The 21,834-nt window shown below is 37.8% G+C and overlaps 2 protein-coding genes across 2 annotated transcripts; both read left to right on the plus strand.

Annotated features, from left to right (window-relative positions):
- Positions 1-457: 457 nt before the first annotated feature.
- LOC136414494 (uncharacterized) lies at positions 458-5,399 on the plus strand. The gene is made up of 12 exons (XM_066398543.1): positions 458-476; positions 653-1,233; positions 1,288-1,320; positions 1,382-1,920; positions 1,971-2,638; positions 2,706-3,021; positions 3,250-3,373; positions 3,446-3,474; positions 3,532-3,737; positions 3,830-4,946; positions 5,016-5,230; positions 5,308-5,399. The coding sequence occupies exons 1-12, from the start codon at positions 458-460 to the stop codon at positions 5,397-5,399; spliced, it is 3,939 nt and encodes a 1,312-aa protein (XP_066254640.1).
- On the plus strand, positions 2,379-21,592 carry LOC136414496 (uncharacterized). Its single transcript, XM_066398545.1, has 4 exons — positions 2,379-2,417; positions 20,031-20,874; positions 21,345-21,408; positions 21,475-21,592. The coding sequence occupies exons 2-4, from the start codon at positions 20,115-20,117 to the stop codon at positions 21,590-21,592; spliced, it is 942 nt and encodes a 313-aa protein (XP_066254642.1). The 5' UTR covers positions 2,379-2,417; positions 20,031-20,114.
- Positions 21,593-21,834: the final 242 nt, after the last annotated feature.

Raw genomic sequence — 21,834 nt, forward strand, 5'->3', positions numbered from 1 at the left:
TTTGTCAGCCTGCCCCTCACCTATTATCGGTTCTAACGATACAATACTAACTTAAGGATTAGTAAATCTCCGACATATACAATTTTATAGAAATGGCAAATTTAAGAAACTATCTCTGAGCATCATCAATTATTTTTCTGCAATGCTGGAAATCTAATTTTTGAGAACCTTAAAATTAATAATACAATTTATTTTAGTGACAAACCTTTAATTGAATTTTGAGTTACTTGCATTGCGAAAAAAAATTTTTAATTTGACTCCAGTAAAAATAGAGTTGAGATGGAATCAACAGGGTGCTACACCAAATTTGAAAAAAAAAAACATCAGTCAGTCAACGTTCAGTGACTCTCCTTACGTATAATGTAACACAAATGTTACCCAATGACCTGTTACAGCTAAGACAACTTGTACTATGTACTTGTACTAACTACACTTGTAATATGACCATTAACTTAACATGAGCGTTCCATCATGGGGTTTGTTATTTCTACTATTTATGTGTATTACCTACCATATCATTATAAGATTGCAGTTTGACCCACTTTGTTGTATTAGTGTCATTACGACTTCACCGCAAGATTAACGCATCATTTTTAAAATTGAAAAAGCTGTTTTCGAAAACATTTATAATAATATTCAGTAAGTTAATAAGATTCAATAAGTTCACATTTAACAAGAGCGAGAAGTCCTTCTCAGCACTCGCAAAATTCTCGTGGTGAGGAGTATTATCAAAATCCCTCAAGTGCTATGTCACAGCAAAATCAAGCACATCCAGTTAATAATCTCAATACTGAGGATGATAATCACCAGGTGCTCGCAAGTCTATCAGTATCTTCCCAATATCAAGTAGTGCTATTAGGTATGGTTGTCATCACACTTTATGATAGCCATAAACGGCCGTTTCAAGTGCGCGGTTTATTAGACTCAGGTAGCCAAATGTCGTTCGTGACTGAAGGCCTAGCAAGGCGTCTAAATCTCGTTACACAAATGAAAAATTTGCAAATTACAGGAATAGCACAAAATTCTTCGACCACGAAGGAAATCACAGAGATAAAATTCTACTCTCGCTTCAATAAGTCTCAAGCATTCAAAACAACGTGTGCGGTACTTAAAAGGATAACTTGTCACCAACCCCAATTCCCCATTAATTCACATTCAATACCTGTTCCTCACACTATTCAGTTGGCAAACCCCACATTTTACAAACCTGCGGAAATTGAGATATTGCTAGGGGCAGATCTCTTTTCTTTTTCTTTTTTTTTATATAGGGAAGGAAAATCTTCATAGGTACCCGGCCTGGTGGTCTGGCGACCGGGTTATGTGGGATTCACCCCCCTGAAGGGGGCACCTACCCACTAAAAACCTCCTCTCTTCGCCCTAGATCCTCCCCGAAACCGCCGTTAAGCGTTACTTCGGGGAGGGGGTGGCATCTCCTCCGGCGTTGCGGCCCCTTGCCCACGGGGAAGGAGGGAGAGATCTCCCCTATGGGGAGCCGCGGTGCCCACTCCGGTGTCTCTCTCAGTCAGCTCCCTGCCAGTCCGCCTACCGGTATGCCCCGGGTTTTTGTCGGTGGAGAGTAACCCGACACCGAGGCTTCGGACCCGGCCCCTGGTATCAGGGAGCGCTCAAGCTCCCCCACCTCGTCAAGGTGGAGACACACGGGGGGGCAGACCTCTACTTTGATCTCATAACAGATGGTAACATAAGGTTAGGCGCTCATTTGCCTGTGTTACAAAACACTCACTTAGGATATGTAATTGCGGGGAAATTCAATTGTACAAACAGTGCAAACTCAAATTTTAGCAGCTTTCACAATTTTAACAACAATTACCAATCAAACTCAGAACTTACATCACTCCATTCTAACAACACGGATTTAACCAATCTTACAAAATTAAATCATTTTGGGAAATCGAAGAAGTGAATCCGCATTCAACACCTGGTAAATTTCTTGCACCCGAAGATCAAAGGGTTGAGCAATTGTTCGAAACCACGACTAAAATTCTCCCAAATGGGAGATATCAAATGAATCTACCATTGAAAAGCAATGATGAACATCAAAGACTAGGGGATTCGTTCACTCAAGCCAAGCGACGATTTCTCAATTTGAAAAAAAGATTCAGTAAAGATCAGGATCTTTTCATTAAATACAAACAATTTATAGATGAATATATTTCATTAGGGCATGCCAACTACATCCCACTCAATCCAAAAACTGAATCCAATAATAATAGCTTCTTTCTACCTCACCATTGTGTTCTAAGAAATAACAGTGTGACAACAAAACTGCGAGTAGTATTTGATGGGTCAATGAAAAGTTCTACAGGCGTGTCTCTAAACGAGTTAACGCTCAAGGGTTACACGATACAACCAGAATTGTTTGATATTCTAATTAAATTTAGAACATTTCGCTATGTGTTTACCGCGGACATTGAGAAAATGTTTAGACAGATCCTCATTAATCCCAATCAAAGATTTTTGCAGAACATTCTCTGGCGAAACTCTCCAGAGGAACCCCTACGGTGTATTGAGTTAGCAACCGTAACCTATGGAACCAATTGTGCACCGTTCTTAAGCAAAGCGTTCTTAAGTCTGCAGGACATAGCGCTCAAAAATAAAGATCGTTACCTACTCGCAAGCAATGCACTTTTAAAACATTGTTATGTCGATGACATATTATTTATATAATTTAAACACCCTGCTAGAGGCCCATACACAAATCACTAAGTATCTCGATACCGCCCATATAAAACTGCATAAATGGAGTTCCAACTCCCCTGAATTTCTGAAGGCATTAGCCAAAGAGAATTCTAACCCTAATTATGGTTTAATTCCGGAAAGTTCTTCAAACAAGGTTTTGGGTTTAAGTTGGAATCCAAACGAAGACAACTTCCACATAATTATGCCCCACATAGAATTTAAAGAAACGTACACAAAAAGACAGGTTTTGTCAACTATTGCTTCAATATATGACCCCATTGGAGTCATAAACCCCGTGGTGGTTTTCGCAAAAATCATCATGCAAGAAATCTGAAAAGAGAATTCTAGCTGGGATAGCGTCCTTTCTGTAAATATTCTGTCTAAATGGAAGACCTTCTTAAGCACCCTGTCATCACTTTCAAGTCTATCCATTCCTCGGTATACGTTTCGCAATAGCCAAATTCAGAAGGTCGAAATACACGGATTTTCTGATGCAAGCATGAAGGCCTATGGAGCATGCGTTTAATTACGAGCTTTCTATCGTAATAGAGCAGTATCCTGTAATTTATTGAGTTCAAAAAGTCGAGTTGCACCTCTAAAGGTGATTACTCTTCCCAAACTAGAGCGTATGGCCGCAGTTCTTCTGTCAGATCTAAAGGAAAAAATTGTATCGGTGATGAAAACTCGAGTCTCATACATTGATTCTATTAATTTGTAGTCTGATTCGGAGATTGTTCTTGCTTAGTTACAATCAAATCCATCGCGTTGGTCGACGTTTGTTGCAAATAGAATCGCTCACATCCAGCGGATCATCCCAAAGGCTCATTGAAGCCATATTAGATCTAAGGAAAATCCCGCGGATATCATATCAAGAGGCTCATCCCCTAACGAACTCATTCTTTCAGATTTGTGGTGGAGTGGCCCTACTTTCTTGCAAGATCAGAAGACTGATTTAAACAAGTACAATTACTCAAAGCATGAACTAGAAATTATCCCTGAGGAACGAAAGATTACTGCGCATATCGTGCAGACTTCATGTAACGATGTAGATGAGACATTTTCCAAATTTTCTAAGTTCACACACAACACGTCCTCGCGTATTGTTTAAGATTTATCAACAAATTAAAAGGGTCCCAAACTAACAATTCAACTGTTCTCGAATCTAAGGAACTATGTAGTGCAGAACAAACCCTAATAAAAATTATTCAATTACAGTACTTTTCTGCTGAAATAGAAGGACTCAAAAATAAACAACCTCCCTTCACCAAATCTATTCAAAAATTAGCGCCATTCCTTTGCGAGAAAATGTTACTTCGGGTCGGCGGAAGATTATCGAATGCTCCTGTACCACATAATCAAAAATATCCAATTTTCTTGCCCTCGAAATGTCACCTGGTACGATTGCTCTTAAAGAGGGAATATATCAGGTTATTACACTGCGGTCCTCAAACGGTGTTGTCAAATATAAGGTTGAGATATTGGCCTCTTGATGGCCTCCGTGAAATAAAAAGGATTACACAACGTTGCCTCACGTGCTATAGATTAAGGGCTACTGCAGTTAACCAAATAATGGCTCACCTTCCCAAGGAAAGATTACAAGTCACTCGCCCATTCACCAATGTCGGAATTGACTATGGGGGTCCTTATACAATAAAAACTTCCAAATTAAGAAGAGCCAGCTCTACAAAATGTTACATGGCAGTTTTTGTTTGCCTCTCAACACGGGCCGTTCATATAGAGCTAGTATCAGATCTTAGTACGGATGCATTCCTATTAACCATAAAACGATTTATATCTAGGAGGGACACCCCTGCTACAATTTTCAGTGACAATGCGAAAAATTTCTTAGGTGCTCGAAATCAACTCAAATCACTTTACGAATTTTTTAAGTCAAGCGCTAACAAAGAAGCAATCCAAACCTTTGCTAGCGAGAATCAAATTTCATGGAAATTCATACCACCAAGGGCTCCTCACCACGGAGGAATGTGGGAAGCCGCCATAAAAGGCGCTAAATATCATTTAATAACAATCGTGGGTAATTTAGTATTGACCTTTGAAGAAATGAGTACAATACTAACCCAAATCGAGGCAGTACTGAATTCTCGTACACTTTGTCCATTGTCAAATGATCCTGCTGATCTAAATTGTTTGACACCCGGGCATTTTTTGATAGGGTCTCACCTGATAACCTATCCGGAAACAGATTTTACGACTGTTTCTCAAAACAGATTATCAATTTATAAAAGGTGCACCTGGGTTCAGCAACACTTTTGCAAATGCTGAACTAAGACCTTTCTCAATCAATTTCAAACCAGGCCTAAATGGTTCAACACATCACCAAACATTTGCCTCAGTGAGATCATACTGCTAAAGGATGAGCAAACACCACCAGTAAAGTGGCCTTTGGCACGAGTTATTGAAGTTTTTCCGGGAAGGGATAATCGCGTTCGAGTGGCTAAGGTTAAAACACAAAAGGGAGAATACACCAGAGCAATTCCAAAAATTTGTCGACTCCCAACTACTCACTCAGGCAACTGATTTAATTGTCATAAATAATGTATAAATTTAGGGTAACTAGCAGTAAGTTTATAAATTGTTAGCCTGTAGGTAGAATTGTTGGACAATTATCCAAAGGGGGGAGTATATTTGAAAACAATCAGACATTTTCGCATTTCGGGAATGCCAAATGTCGGCAATAAACTATGCCGAAAGGGTATCATAAACCTGGGAACCTTTCCATAACGGTGTTCCCTGATGCAGTTTATTGCCGATAGATAAAAATATACTGCCAAAATTTCCCAAGAATCCCACTGCTGTACATCTGTGATATTGGCTCCAATTGGCCATAGTTATAGAGAAAGTTGTAAACTCTGGTGATTTCAAAGAAAAAAGAAAAAAACCCTGACTAGAGGTAGACAAAGGATCAATTCCTGGTACAGCGGAGGACGTCCAATTTCAGTAATTGAAAAGGGTCGTTACCATGCGACATGGGAAGGGGAGTGGGAACTCACTGTAGAGTCTTCCACCCATTTTTTGACCAGTTCACTCTTGACCTCATCAGAGGTTAGAAAGTCGCAAAAGTTCTAAAATTACCTTTGAAATCATCAGACGCCAATCACTTGTAAAACACATTTAAGCTAAGAACTTTTGTTAATATACATTCACAAAAAGTCAAACAAGCAATTAGTTCAATTCAGTTTCTCTCGGTCTGATAAAAACGAGAGTGGTCCTTCGGTAACAAAAGGTTTAGAACCAGCCGCGGAAGCAGAACCCACTAATTCCAACATTGTCCAGGGGAGTGATAAAATTCCCCCAAGACATTAGCATTTTAAATTTTCGTTTATATGAGAAATGAAGTTAAAGGTTGAACAATATAGTATTATCCATATGATACGTATCGTTTTTATTTATAAAATATAAGGCTCTATTTCAAAAAATGTATGCTGTGCCAATACTATTGTCCACCACTGTATATGTTGGGCACGTAAATATCTTTCATAGTTTTTTTTGGGTTGAAAATTTGGTAATTATTATCCAAATCTAACAGTCTTACGGGACCGTGGAGTGAAAAGAGGAGCGAATTTTGATTAGGGAAGCGATATTTATTTATTACGAACGTTATATAGATCGCATTTTGGCACTATAATGGACCAATCAAAACTGACAATAATTGTTTATTTTTAAGTTAGGTTTCAGTATTCCACCCAGTACCCCCTTATAACTTCGCAGCAGTCAAAACCTTCCTTGATATCCTCATTAGTCCTGAGACAGGATCTCTTCCAAATTATACTGATTACAACGAAATAGGAGCCACTCATTTAATTTATTATAATTTTTTAATGCTTTAAGGAAAGTCCCAAAATTTTCAGTACACCTTGTAGACACAAATACTTTTTTTAAACAAAAAAAAACGACGTTCTTATCTTTTTTTATCGTTTTGTCGAAAAAAATGCAAAAAATGAACCATTTGGAATCACACATTGGATCGTTTTTGAATTTTTATCGATATTCACGTTAAAGTTATTGAACGGTAAAAATGAATGTTGATGTTCTTGGAAGGCCACGAAGGCATAGAATGTATAGAACAGAAATTCAAATTACCAGGGCAATTACATTAGTTGAAGAAAGCCATTCAAGGCGGCATGTTGCCGAAATCCTAAATTTTAGGCGTTCTGCGATAAACCGAACGTGGATAAGGTATGAAATATATGGAATTATTAAAAGGCAACCTTATCCAAACCATGCAGGGTCGGTTATAGTTGGAGAAAATTGGCTTCTTGAAATTTGGGCCATTCGAGATCGTCGCAGTTCTGCTCGAACACTACAAAATGAGTTGGTAGAACCTACAGGAAATCAATGCTAACTACATATGCAACACAGTGAACAGATCTTAGAAACAGATATTTTAAATTTTAAGTTGTTGTCTGTGTGGTGGAGCCAACAGCGCGATGCATCGTCACCGATCTATTAGTGGCAGTGACAGTACACTACGAACCAGAGCGACCTCTGGATTCTCTAGAGATTTCAAACAGCCGACGGAAAACATTTTTCCGGAACGGCTTCCGGCAATACATTCCAGATCTTTCGATCGAAATCCTATAAAACCGTGGGTCACATCACCAATGCTCTTTTTTGGACACTGTTATTCTCTTAACACACATCCAATACCTAATGAACGTTAAGTAACACAAATAGTTTGTATACAGTAGTTATAAATTTATTTTAAGTGTTTGAATATACAAATTAAAAGTTCCCGTTGTACGAGTTTCGTTTGGACGTTCATGTTTGCGTAGCCAACAAACGAAAACGCGTAGCCAGCCAAACGGCACAGCTGCACTGACTACCAACTGTCAATTCAACCAGTTGTCTGAAGTCGTACCGCTGTGGTGCACCACTCGAGAGATCGTTCACTCAAGAACCTGCACCGGCAAGTGACACTGTCAGGAAAGTCTCACTTGACGGGTGACAGCAGAGGACGAACCAAAAGGGTTGTTAGTCTTTAAAAGGGAAAACGACCCCCCAAAAATCTCTCTTTCTGCCCTGAACTCTCTCGAGGTAAAGTACCACAACATAACTCTTAATATTAGTGATACCAAGCTGTGATAATTAGTGCAAACCTTAACTCTGTGCAAAATAAAGTGGTTTAATAGGTAAAGCACTTATTTAATCTACTGGATCAAATACATGTATTAAAGATTGCATTGATATTCAAGAACAGCGACTTTTAAAGATAACTACAAAACGTGTTAGAGTGGAAACTAGTAGCGGGGAGTCTTATTATGGCTCCCTTTGAATTAATAAAAAAGACTTTACTATTGCACCAGACGATCACATATATTGGGAAGTTTTTTCGACGAACCCCGCCTCGACGAGATTGACGAGGTGGGTAATAAAGCCATTAAAATCAACCAAACGTTTGGAAAACCATCCATAACTATTCATTTTAAATCAACCCCAGAAAGGGATGCCATTTTGAAAAAAATTAGGATCTTAATAAGGTATATTATACAGAGTGTCCCAAATAAGATGTTCTATTCCCTTATCTCGAAACATATACAACTTATGCCAAAAAGTTCTACGAAAGTTCAATGGTTTTTAAAGGTCTTTTATTATATAATAATTTGACATATACAGGGAGTATCACTTTTGCGGAATAAATATCAACTTCATTATTTTAAATGAAACTCCCTATTTTTTTTATATTTTCGAATTGCTCATGAAATTTTAGGGCCACTTATTAGGATTATAATCAATAATATATGTCGGCGCCGCCATAAATTTAGTAAATACCCTTAAGCAGACAGGCAGACAGACTTCTTGTATTGGTATAGGTATAGGTATAGGACCCTATGTAATCGATTGGGGTTCTGGTTTTTTGCTATTCTGTCAACCTAAAGCATTCATTGTCATTCTTTACGGTATGACTTCCAGGAACCTCGGGAATAAAGGACACACTTGTTCTTAACATATAAGGGGGGCAAAACGGGGCCAGCAGACAAAAAAGAAAGAAATGAAAAGTAGGATGAGAGGGCAGTAATTAACGAGAGTTGAGATTGAGAGGACTGGCCCCGGATCGTCATGTCCCTTATCCTATGATTTGATTTACATACGGTCTACCATTGTAAAAGCGATCATTGTCTTAAGACAGTTATTACCATTTACGGTAGTCTGTATATATTCATGTAAATATCAATTAGTGTATTCTTAGTGACATTCGTCTTTAGTAATAAGTTAGTGGTTATAAGCGACTTTTTGTGTTTCAGTTTCCACCCATGGCTTCTGGAAGCAACTCGCCCTCGGGTTTTCCGACATATATTTGAAATTTATGCCGACGCCAACTGATAAGATTTTATTCGTAATCTTATTTTCTTAATGAACTGCAAGTTTGGCGGCAACCTTATATGGTTGCTGGGCCAGCACTTGTTGTGGACATGCCTGCCACAGAATCTATAGGTCTTAAATAATTGCAATTTTTATAAAAGCTAAAAAAAATATTCGCTACAGGGTACCGTCTAGTGTTTTTCAGGACTTTAATGTAAATTCTTATTAATTTAAGATAGTTACGCATAGAATAATTTAAAATTAAAAACGTGTAATCTTCGGGCCCAACATCCTCGTGATACGCCCATTAGCGTCACTAGTTCGAGGGTAACTTCCGCCAAGCACAGAGTTTTTTTCACTCATTATCCTTGTTTAATAGACGAGCTAAGTGGTGGAATTTCCAGCGACTTCTTTGTCGGAACTAGTACCAAGGTGTAATCACGATTACCGAAAGACCCAAAAAAGGCCAAATTGTGCGTCCCGAGCGTTACGCTTTAACGCGGCCAATAATTATTGGACCAACAACTACCCCATAGTCTAAATACGCCTATGGTTGTTTTCCAGTTGATGGGATATTTAAGAATTTGCAACAAGAGGCAGAGCTCTCTTGCAATCTTGCACTCCCGCGTCTTAGGACCTTGCTCTTGGTTCTTAACTACCAGCTCACGTGTCCTCTTATTCGTTACATGTTTCCCGTAAATGAATCTGTGAAATGGTTCTCGGAGGGCGGAGCGGAAATCCCGGAAGAAGTATCTGATTTCGACTGGTTGATCTCACGACGAATCATTCGAAAGTTCACAATCGACACGCCGTAAAACAGTGAATTCGGGAGTGTTAGTGCTATATCCGGCAACATAGAAGAGACACACAGGTTAGTTGTAGTTTACCTAACATAAGAACGGCATTGTACAATTAGTCTTAGGTTGTAGAGTGGCTTCGAGAAATATTTTTCTTCCTTGTAATTCGGTTAACTTCCAAAGTTTCCTAGGTTAAGCTGTTAAAGTACCGTTAAGGGATCTTTTAGAAAAACTTAGGTGGTACCCACATTATACACCATAATTTTTTTTCTGTCATTAATAAATTCGTATACAGTAAAGAATGGCCTACGATAATTCATGAAGCAGTAAACAAGCTTTCTTCGATTGGTTAAGAAGCGAAGGGGATGACTCCCCAAGTACCATTGAGGAAAGGGTAAGTGTGGCCGACAAGGCAGGAACAAGATTGGCCTGGACGACACCGGTGCCCCGCCCGCGACTGTCTAGTAACCTCAAATTCCACAATACACTATAATAATCGATACTTTGCTTATATTCATTTTTGCCCAACACCGTTTTGGTTTTTTTTTTCTTTCAGTCAGTCGTAATAAAGCTTTGATCCCATAAACTTGGTTTTTGTTCAATAAAACACTTACAACGAAATTTAACGAAGGACTTTGATTTAACAGGTTATGGGCCCAAGTACGTTAGTCCTGGATTAAGAAGTCTTCGTCGCGTTTCGTGTAAAGTAGTCGCGTTCGAATCGTGCAGTAAGTCTTGTACTTGCGAATCCTAAATACGTTCGAGTCGTATATACAGAGTGACGTGATGGCCAGTGTAACAAAAATCGATTGTGGGAACATACCAAAGTTTGATGGCTTCAACTTTCAACTGTGGAAATTCAGTATCCAAATTTTGCTGAAAGTTGAAAAGCTTATGAAGCTAGTCGACGGGACTGAAAAAGAACCTAGCGACACAAGTTCAGATGAGTGGACTAAGTGGGATATGAATAACTCCAAAGCTCAAGTTATTTTGTTGTCAACAATCAGCCAAGATCAGATTCAATATCTAATAAATTGCAACAATGCAGCTGAAATGTGGACACGGCTCATGTCGATTCATAAGCAGAAAACGGAAGTGTCAAAAGAATTGCTGTGGCAGAAATTCTATGAATATAAAATGCATGAATGCGCAAAAATGGCGAAGCATATCTCAAACATTGAAATGCTCGTAAAACAATTAAAAGATGTTAGTGAAAACATAAGTACAAGTGCAAAATGTTCAAAAGTAATAAACAGTTTGCCTTCGTGTTACAACGCATCCAGAACAGTTTGAGATTCAATTGCCGCTGGTAAGCAAACTTTCGAAAACTTAACAACCAGATTAATGAAAGAAGAATCAAGAATGGTCAATGCAGACAGTGAATTATCTCGGCTGACTCTGGAAGTACAAACATTAAAAAACAAATTGGAAGCCGCGAGTTTAAAAAGCAAGGCGCGCATAAATGACCGGAAGAAAAATAATACTTGTAATTTCTGCAAGAAAAAGGGGCACTGGGCACGTGAGTGTAGAAAAAGGATCACTTCAAATAAAGATAAAAATGGCGAACAATCTATCAGCAGCGGTTCAGCCTATATTTCGACATCATATTTAGCAAGTGCAAGAATGAAGAAAACCGAATGGATTTGCGACTCTGGTGCAAGTGTTCACATGACTAGTGTACGTGAATGGTTTACAGAACTGAAACCTCTCTGCCAATCATTGCATGTTCCAGTCACAAATGACAAAAAGATTGCAGCAGCTGGATCCGGAACAATAAATATTCAAGCTCTTGTGGAAGGCCAATGGATCAATAGAACCATCTACAATGTCCTTTATGTTCCAGAACTGAGAAGAAGCCTTTTTTCAGTGGAAGTAATGACTGATCGTAATTTTACCTTTCATTCATCTAAAAATCATTGTGAGTTTCGCGACAGTAATGGAAACTTATCATGTTTCGGTACGCGAAGTGGCGATTTGTGGGTAATGAACTTAAGAGTAAAAGTACCCCCGGAGTCTAACGTGAGCAACATCAAAAATTCTTTGAAATTGTGGCATGATAGACTTGGTTATGTAAACTGTAATACCATCAAGAAAACAGCTCGTCAGGACATGGTCAAAAATTTAAAGATGGACGACATTGAAAAATTCTTTTATGAGCCGTGCCAATTAGGTAAGCAAGAAAGAAAACCCCACAAAAATTTAGGAAGGCTTAGAAAAGATCAACCCGGAAAAATGATACACTCTGATGTTTGTGGCCCAATGAATATCTCATCACCTAGTGGATCGAGATATTTTGTTTTATTAGAAGATGACTGCAGTAGCTATAGTACAGTCTATTTCATGAAACAAAAATCAGAAGTCCTCAATAAATTCAAAGAATACAAAGTCATGATAGAAAATCAGACCAACAACAAGATAAAAATATTCAGGAGCGATCAAGGAAAAGGGGAATATGTTAATAAAAAATTTGAAGCCTTTATCAAAAAGGAGGGAATCTTGCGTGAATATTCAGCGACATATACACCTCAGCAAAATCGATCTGAGAGGGAAATAAAGACAATTGTGGAGAGTGCCCGGACAATGCTGATAAAAAAAAAGTTCCGCAAGAACTGTGGACAGAAGCTGTTAATACAGCAGTCTACATTCTGAACAAAACAGCATCAACTCAAGTGGAAAATATGACACCCTACGAAAAATGGTTTAGGCGAAAATCAGAAATGAAACACCAAAAAATTTGTGGTTGTCCGGCTTACACGCTAATCCCTCCCCAATTCCTGAAGAAATGGGACAGTAAGTCAAAGAAACTATTATTTGTTGGATATTAAGGACATTCAACAAATTATAGATTGTGGGATCCTAAAAGGAGACGAATTAAGGTCAGCTGCAACGTAACCTTCAATGAAAATGAGACGTACAGGATTAAAAAGAAAAAATCCCTATCAATCTTTAAAAATTTTTATGACGATGAGGGAATTCAGCCAGAAAATCTTTTATTACCAGAAGATGAAAATATCGAAAACATAGATAATACGACCTCAACAGAAGAAAGCATTGAAGGAACAAATACAGACGAAGATTTCGAAATTGACGAATACCTTGATGCTACTAACAACGAAAGCGTTGAATTAAGACAGTTAAGAGACAGAACCACCCTACGACCTCCAGATTACTATCATGCAAACTGCTCCATCCTAGAACCGTTGAAAAGAGAATTTGATAATCTTTAAAATGAGGCATCACTTGACCCCTAATCCCATTTAAGGTTTAAGGGTTGCACCTTCCCCCGCCAAGGGGTTGAAAGTGGCAAAGTTGCTAATGGGCGCAAAAGATTTCTCCCTTGAAATGAAAATCGACGGGTCTCAGCCAGTTTTTTTTATAGTGGTAAATATGAGAAATCGGCCTTGTTTCGTTTTCATTGGCCCACCTTGTATGTTGGGCGCGTCTCTTTCATATTTTTTTTTTGGGTTGAAAATTTGGTAATTATTATCCAAATCTAACTGTCTACGGGACCGTGAAGTGAAAAGGGAAGTGAATTTTACAAATGCAATAGACCGAATTTTGGCACTGTGATGGACCAATCAAAACTGACAATAATTGTTTATTTTCAGGATAGGTTTCAGTATCCCACCCAGTACCCCTTTATAACTTCGTAGCAGTCAAAACTTTCCTTGATATCCTCATTAGTCTTAAGACAGGATCTCTTCCAAAATACTGTTAGGAAGGTTTTTATTCAATTAAACGCACGCACGTATTCTCAACAATTTTATTTCGTCCTTTTCGGGAACCGAATGACCCACCATACTAAAGATGCATCAGAGTCACCCCCGAGTGCATCTGTTTATCTTTAAAAGTGTTAACACACACCATTCCACCTTCTTCCCACGCTCGCAACTCTTAATCATTCTCTTCACACTTCTGTTAGAACGAACTGATAGGTGAATCGTTTTCTGCATTTTATGTTCCAGCCAAGATGATAAACAGACTATCCATCTTTTACGACAAATGATTTATTCTAATTTACAACTGGGCTAAACAATAAGGGATATACAGGGTTGCTCATTAGTTTCTCAAAGTGCGATATCTCAGTAAATATAAGTTTTAGAGGGGAATGTTGTTTTTGGGCAATAAAAGGTACGTATTTTTAAATTATCTTCAAATGTACAGGGTCTATCATAAAAGTGTGGTAGTACCAAATTATGTTTTTTTAAATGGAATCCCCAAATTTTTTTTCCATTTTCGAATTTATCGTAAAATTTTAAGGCTAGTTTATCAAATAGATCTTATATAAAAAATTTACCATTTTCGAATTACTTGTGAAAATTCGAAAATTTTGATAGCTGCAAGGTCTCACGGAAATCAGTGCTGTTCCTTAATCGTTGCGAATTTTGGAATCGATCTTATGAGGCTCCAAGGAGACCAAATAAGCTACGTTTTGGCCTGTTTTAGTTTTAAAAAAGTTTTCCATAACCCTCGAAATAGGGCTCCGAAGTTGAATGACTTCAATCCTCAATAACTTGCTTATTTCAAATGGAATGCCCTACTTTTCTCGTCGGCATCGTGTTCAGAAACCAAAAACCTACAACTTTTGTTAACATTACCCTATCCCTAAACCCAACCGTTTCTGAGCTGCCGAAAATTGCCCCTTTTTGACTTCTAAATCTGTATTTGAAAAGTCGCATCGGTTACGCCACCATACGCAAATGTTGCGCGATGTTCGGTGACGTCCAGAATTGTACCCGACGACTCTCAAATTTCGGGAAATTATTTAGACGAACCCCGCCTCGAAGGGCTTAACGAGGTGGAAAATAAAGGAATCAAAATCAATCAAAGACATGGAAAACCATCCATAACTATTCATTTCAAATCGACGAAAGAAAGGGATGTAGTTTTTTAAAAAACGAGGATCTTAATAAGGTATTTAACATTCTACCTCGTTTTTAATTTTTAATATACAGTAACGCTCACTTAATACATGGACCTAAGGGAACGGCCAATTTAGATGCCATAACTGATTGCTTATTTTATTTGGTCTATTATATTTCCAATGTATGTAGGCATATACAGGGTGTTGCAAATTAGTAGGTCAATCCGCTAACTACAGATTTCTTGAGCGAAAGTAATTAGATTTTACTTATGTGACTTTTTTTATAAAAAAGTGAAAAAAAACTTATTTTTTTTAATTTTTAGATAAAATAAGTACATGTATTAAAGATTGGATTTATATTCAAGAACGGCGACTTTCATACATGAGTACCAAACATGTCAGAGTAGAAACTAACGGGGAGTCGTATTATGGCTCCCTTTTAATTAAAAAAAAGTTTTAACCATTATTCCAGATGATCCCCTTATATTGGAAAATGTATTCTATGAACCCTGCTTCGACGGTCTGGACGAAATAGGAAATGAAGAAATAAACATCAATCAGAGATTTGGAAGACTATCAGTAAATATACATTTCAAATCGACGAAAGAAAGGGAAGTAGTTTTTAAAAAAATGAGGATCTTAATAAGGTATGTAACATTCTACCTCGTTTTTAATTTTTAATATACAGTAACGCTCACTTAATACAAGGACCCAAGGGAACGGCCAATTTACTTGCCATAACTGATTGCTCATTGTATCCGGTCTATTGTATGTACAGGGTGTCCCAAATAAGATGTTCTATTTCCTTGTCTCGAAAGATATACAATTTACGTCAAAAAAGTTCTACAAAAATTCAATGGTTTTTAAAGGTGTTTTATTATATAATAATTTGACATACACTACTGGTCAAAAGTATTTGCCCACCTTAATATATTTCCATTAAATTAATTCTTAAGTGCACAAACTTCCACAAAATTATATTTTCTGATAGATATCGTCAAACAAAGTGTTTAATTAGTGTTCTTGCCTTATGTCTCGAATGTTGTCCTATGTATTTTAGACTGATCGAAATTTTGCTTATCGAGCAATTTTAGTCATTAAGGAAAAATTCAATAAAATCATAGTTTACCAAACATTTTCGTTCGAATAATCGTCGTTTATTATATTGAGAGTTGTGCAGAAATTGACGTGTTGGTACATGTTTTTGGTTGTTTGCCACATTTGTGCGTTCTGCTTACCGAAAGTCAGTCGTTTAATATTGGAAGCACAGTACTGTCGTTTTTACTTATTTTTTCGAAAATATGCCAAAGAGAACTAAAACTTCCATTCAAACTCGGGCACTAATTGTTGCCAAACATAGAATCGGAATGACTAACCGTCAGATTGCTTTAGAGCTAAAAATTCCTCGCCGAACTGTTAACTATCAGGTTAGAAGATTTAGAGCCGGGCAGTTGTTATCCAGTAATGGGCGGTGTGGAAGGCCAAGGGTGACAATTGCTATCGAAGACAAAAATATTGTGATCACATCAAAACGTAATAGAAGATTGACTGCTCCAGAAATCACTGCAAGTGTGAATTTATCCCGTGACAGCCCAATCAGCGTCACCAGGGTGCAGTGACGTCTTCGGAGCAATGGACTGTATGGCAGAATTGCCATGAAAAAACCTTTACTAAGAAAGGTCAATAAAGTAAAACGATTACAGTGGGCAAGAGAACATGAAAATTGGATTATTGAACAATGGAAAAAGGTTCTTTGGAGTGACGAGTCCAAATTCGAAGTGTTCGGGTCAAAGCGTAGAGTTTTTGTCAGGAGAAAATTGTATGAGCGTTGTGCTGACCAGTGTTTCATAACATCTGTTAAAGACAGAGGAAGCTTCGTGATGGTTTGGGGATGTTTTGATAATTTATCTGTTGGAAACTTATTTAGGGTGAAAGGAATTATGGGAAAAGAGCACTATTTGAAAATTTTACAAGAACAAATGTTGCCATCCAGTTTACAAATTTTCGGAGCTCAGTTTATTTTCCAGCATGATAATGACCCAAAACATTCTGCCAAAATTTGTAATGAGCAACTGAACGAATTGAAACAAAATAATACTATTGATGTCATGAGCTGGCCACCACTATCGCCTGATCTGAATCCCATAGAACTCTTGTGGGATGAGCTCGATCGAAAGGTGAGAACGCAATGTCTAACATCCCAGAACATATTATGGGACATGCTAAAATAAGCCTAGTCCAAAATTGGAGAAGGAACGCTTTCAAAACGGATAAATCGAATGTCGAGGTTGTGTGCCGCTGTTATTAAAAGTAGAGGGGGTCACATTAATGGGGTAAAAATTTAAATAAGATCTTTTAGAACTAATAAAATCATTGTTTTGACATCTAAAATGTGTATTTCTATCGTTTCAATTAAAATGAAAAAATTTCATTTATTATAATTCAACTTACATTTGAATATAGGATTTTTTTAAAGGCGGGCAAATACTTTTGACTGGTAGTGTACATATACAGGGAGTATCAGTTTTGCAGCATAAACATCAACTTCGTTATTTTAAATGAAACTCTATTTTTTTATATTTTCGGATTTCTCATGAAATTTTAGGGCCACTTTATGTAAAGTATCTTATGTCTATCATTTCTCAGTGTCTGAATTTTATTCAGACTTTTGGGAAAATTCCTAATTCCTTTAATAAAAAATTAAACTGTTAACACTGTTTCACCACAAAATCAAGCACATCCAATAAATGATAATCATCAAACACCCGTAAGCCTTTCAGTGTCTTCACAAGGCTAAGAGGTTCTATTTGGCACAGCCATTGTTACACTGTACGACAGTCATAAACGACCAGTTGAGGTGCGTTGCCTATTGGACTCGGGGAGCCAAATGTCGTTTGTGACTGAAGGGTTAGTAAAACGATTGAACCTCTCTACACAATTTAAAAATTTACAGATTACAGGAATATCACAAAATTCCTCAACAACGAAAGAAATCATAGACCTGAATTTCTATCCCGTTTAAATAGATCACAATTGTTCAAACAACTTGTGCAGTCTTAAAGAAGATAACTTGTCAGCAACTCCAATTTCTGATCAACCCACATCTAATACCCGTTCCTCACTAGATACAGTTGGCAGACCCAACACACTACAATCCTGTTGAAATAGAGATATTGTTGGGGGCAGATATTTACTTCAATCTCATTACTGATGGTAACATTAAGCTGGGCGCTCATTTACCAGTGTTACAAAACACCCATTTGGGGTACATAATTATCGGGAGAATTAAGCACACAAATAAAGCGAAGTAACATTTTTGCACTTTTCACAACTCTAACAATAATGATAAAACAACCTCAAGTTTAATCTCACTTCATTGTAGCAACTCAGAATTAACCAATTCAATTAAAGCATTTTGGGAAATTGAGGAAGTAAAACCATAGCTCCCAACAAATAAATTCCTTGCACCCGAAGATCAAAGGATTCAGCAAATATTTTAAAGCACAACCAAGATTCTCTCAAACGGTATCAAGTAGACCTACCATTAAAAAGCAGTAACGAATATCAAAGGCTTGGAGATTCGTTCGCTCAAGCCAAGCGTCGATTTCTCCATTTGGAGCGACGACTCAGCAAGGATCAGGATCTGTTCAACAAATATAAAAATTTCATAAATGAGTATGTGTCGTTAGGGCATGCCAACTACACACAACGTCAAAAGTTTTGGACCCCCTATATATAAAATGATTCGTTTGAACCTGGTTATTTTTTTTATTTTGGTAAAAAATTACATGTATTTAGGAAAGAAAAAATACAATAAAAAGATGTCGACCACGAATTCTTACTTTACTATCAATATTTTTACAAATATTGGCAATAACAGCATATTTAGCCAAGTGACTAGTGTACTCTTTCTTTTACTTTTTGTACGTTATAATGCCAGGTCGTGAAATTTCTGCCTTTAATCGAGCAAGAATTACTGCTTTACACGATGCAGGGCATTCTAATCATCAGATATCAGAAATCTTGGGCATTCCTAGATCATCTGTTGTGCGAATAGTACACAGATATCAAGAATTTAATACAGTGGAAAATAGACCACGTAGTGGACGTTCTCGAGTGTTTAGTGAAAGGGAGGATCGTTATTTGGTGCAATATGCCCGAAGACACCGCACAGGTTCAGCTTCAACTCTCAGAGCCCACTTTCAGGGTACGTTTCGTCGTGTTATATCGACAGCTACAGTTCGAAGACGACTCCATAATGCAAATTTACGTGCTAGAAGACTATTACGTGTCCCCACTCTACTTCCAAGACATCGTGCTGCTCGTCTCCAGTGGGCGCGAGAGCATAGGGGTTGGCTTTTACACCAGTGGCGGTGGGTACTGTTTACAGATGAAACCAGAATTGGACTGGTTAGTGATGACAATAGACAAAGAGTCTGGAGGGAACCAGGTCGTCAACAGAGACTTAATTTTCCCCGTGAAGGTGCACCCTATCAAGGGGGTACCGTAATGTTTTGGGGGGGAATAATGTTTAACCGGCGTACTCCATTAATTCGCATACCACAGAATATGACCAGTGAAATTTACATCGAACAAGTTATTACGCCTATTATCTATCCTATACGTAACGAGTTAGGCGAAAATTTTGTGTTTATGGACGACAACGCCCGACCACATCGCGGAAGAAGGGTTCAGGATACACTTGAAGTAGGACATATCAGAAAATTAGATTGGCCAGCCAACTCGCCTGATATGAACCCTATTGAAAACATGTGGGACATCATTGCTAGAGCCATTCACAATCGTATCAATCCACCTCAAACTGCAGATGAGTTAGTCGTAGCGGCAGTAGAGGAATGGAATAATATTCCACAAGAGACTATTAATCGTTTGATTATTTCAATGCACAGACGTGTCAATATGTTATTGGAACGCAGAGGAAGTCATACCGAGTATTAGTCGGTATACAACATGTTTTATTACTTTTTTTGATTTAATAAATTTTGTTAAAAAATTCACACGTTTCTTACTTATTAATTTTCTAAGTATTCAAATTTGTGGAAAATACTCTTTTCACAAAAAACAGATTCAAAAAACAATATACTTTTATAAATATATTTTGTTTTTCTAACAAAAAATATCTATAACAAAATTGAGGGGGGGTCCAAGACTTTTGACGTTGTGTGTATATTCCACTCTCTCCAGTTACGAATCCCAATACCAATAGATTCTTTTTGCCGCACCATTGTGTCATACGAAATGACAGCGCTACGACAAAGCTATGAGTGGCATTTAATGGTTTAATGAAAAGTTCCACAGGCGTGTCTTTAAACAATTTAACATTCAAGGGTTACCCAATACAACCGGGTCTGTTTGATATTCTAATCAAATTCAGAACATTTCGGTATGTGTTCACCACAGATATCGAAAAAATGTTCAGGCAGATCCTTGTTAATCCTGATCACAGATTTCTACAAACAATTCTTTGGCGTAACTCTCCAGAAGAACCTCTAAAATTTATCGAATTAGCAACCGTGGCATACGGAACCAATTGTGCACCGTTTTTAAGCACAAGGTGCCTTCAAGAGATAACAGTAAAAAATCAAGATCAGTACCCACTCGCTAGAAATGCGCTTCTAAATCACTGTTATGTCGATGATATCTTATTCAGCAGCAACGACTTAAACAACCTCTTAGAGGACCACTCTCAACTCACAAGTTATCTAGGGACTGCACATATAAAACTACACAAATGGAATTCCAACTCAACTGAATTCCTAAAAATTATAGCGGAAGAAAATTCTAACCCCAATTATGTATTAATGCCTGAGGGCTCATCGTCAAACAAGGTATTGGGTTTAAGTTGGAACCCAAACATAGACAACTTCAGCATAATAATACCAGAAATAAAGATAAAGGAAACATACACGAAAAGAGAAGTTTTGGCAACTATTGCTTCCATTTACGACCCAATCGAAATCATAAACCCTATGGTAGTTTCCGCCAAGCTCATTATACAAGAAATTTGGAAGGATAATTGCGGTTGTGATGACATCATGTCTCAAACCATTCTTGCGAAATGGAAAGCTTTTTTGAGCACAATATCATCACTTTCAAAATTATCCATTCCTCGGCATGCATTTCATAATGATCGAATGCGAAGAGTCGAAATACACGAATTTTCAGATGCAAGTATGAAGGCTTATGGGGCATGCACGTATTTATGAGCCTTCTATCGGACAGGGATAGTATCTTGTAAATTATTGAGTACTAAAAGTCGAGTCGTATCACTAAAGGTGATCACTTTTCCTACATTAGAACTCATGGGTGCCGTGTTACTATTAGATTTAACGGAAAAAATTGTGTTGGTTACAAAGAATTTAATATCAAGGATTGATTCCATAAATTTATGAAATGATTATGAGATCGTGCTTGCTTGGTTACAATCAAGTCCAGCGCGGTGATCGACATTCGTTGCTAACAGAGTTTCTCACACCCAAGAAATCACTTCTAAGGCACATTGGCTCCATATCGGCTTAAAACCGACCCCCCCCCCCCCCCCCCCACACACACACACACAACCACAAAGATATGTCGCCTTCCATCTAGCCATGAATTTTAATGACTTCATGCATCATACGTTAAGTACTAATGTAATATAGTTAGCAATAAGTTTGTATTCCATTATTTAAGTTTAGATTCTTGTACATTCGTCCAAGGGGAGGAGTATGTCTGAATTTTATTCAGATTTTTGGGAAAATTCCTAATTCCTTTAATAAAAAATGCCGAAAGCCGAATACCTATCATAAACACGGGTAAAATTCCCGACTTGGCTCAAGGGTCCGGGCTAAACGGTTTATTGCACGCAATTAAGGAGCCTAGAATCTTCCCAGATACTCGACTCCAATAGACTATAGGTGAAGGCCAACATCTGGTGGTTGCAAAAATTAAAGTAAAGAACCAAAAGCCGATAAGGGCACGGATAACTACCAAATAAAGGTTGTGTTATCCTTTTGTTGCGCCCGACTTTATGACTGGGAAATCCAATCCCCACCTGACGGTGGAGCGGGAGAAAGAACTTAAAGTAAAAATTAGGGAGAGTTAAAGAAGACACAGTCGAAATTTAAGACTGCTCAAGTTCACAACAATTCG

This window comes from Euwallacea similis, chromosome 17 (assembly GCF_039881205.1).
Source record: "Euwallacea similis isolate ESF13 chromosome 17, ESF131.1, whole genome shotgun sequence".
In the NCBI taxonomy this organism is placed as follows: Eukaryota; Metazoa; Arthropoda; class Insecta; order Coleoptera; family Curculionidae; genus Euwallacea; species Euwallacea similis.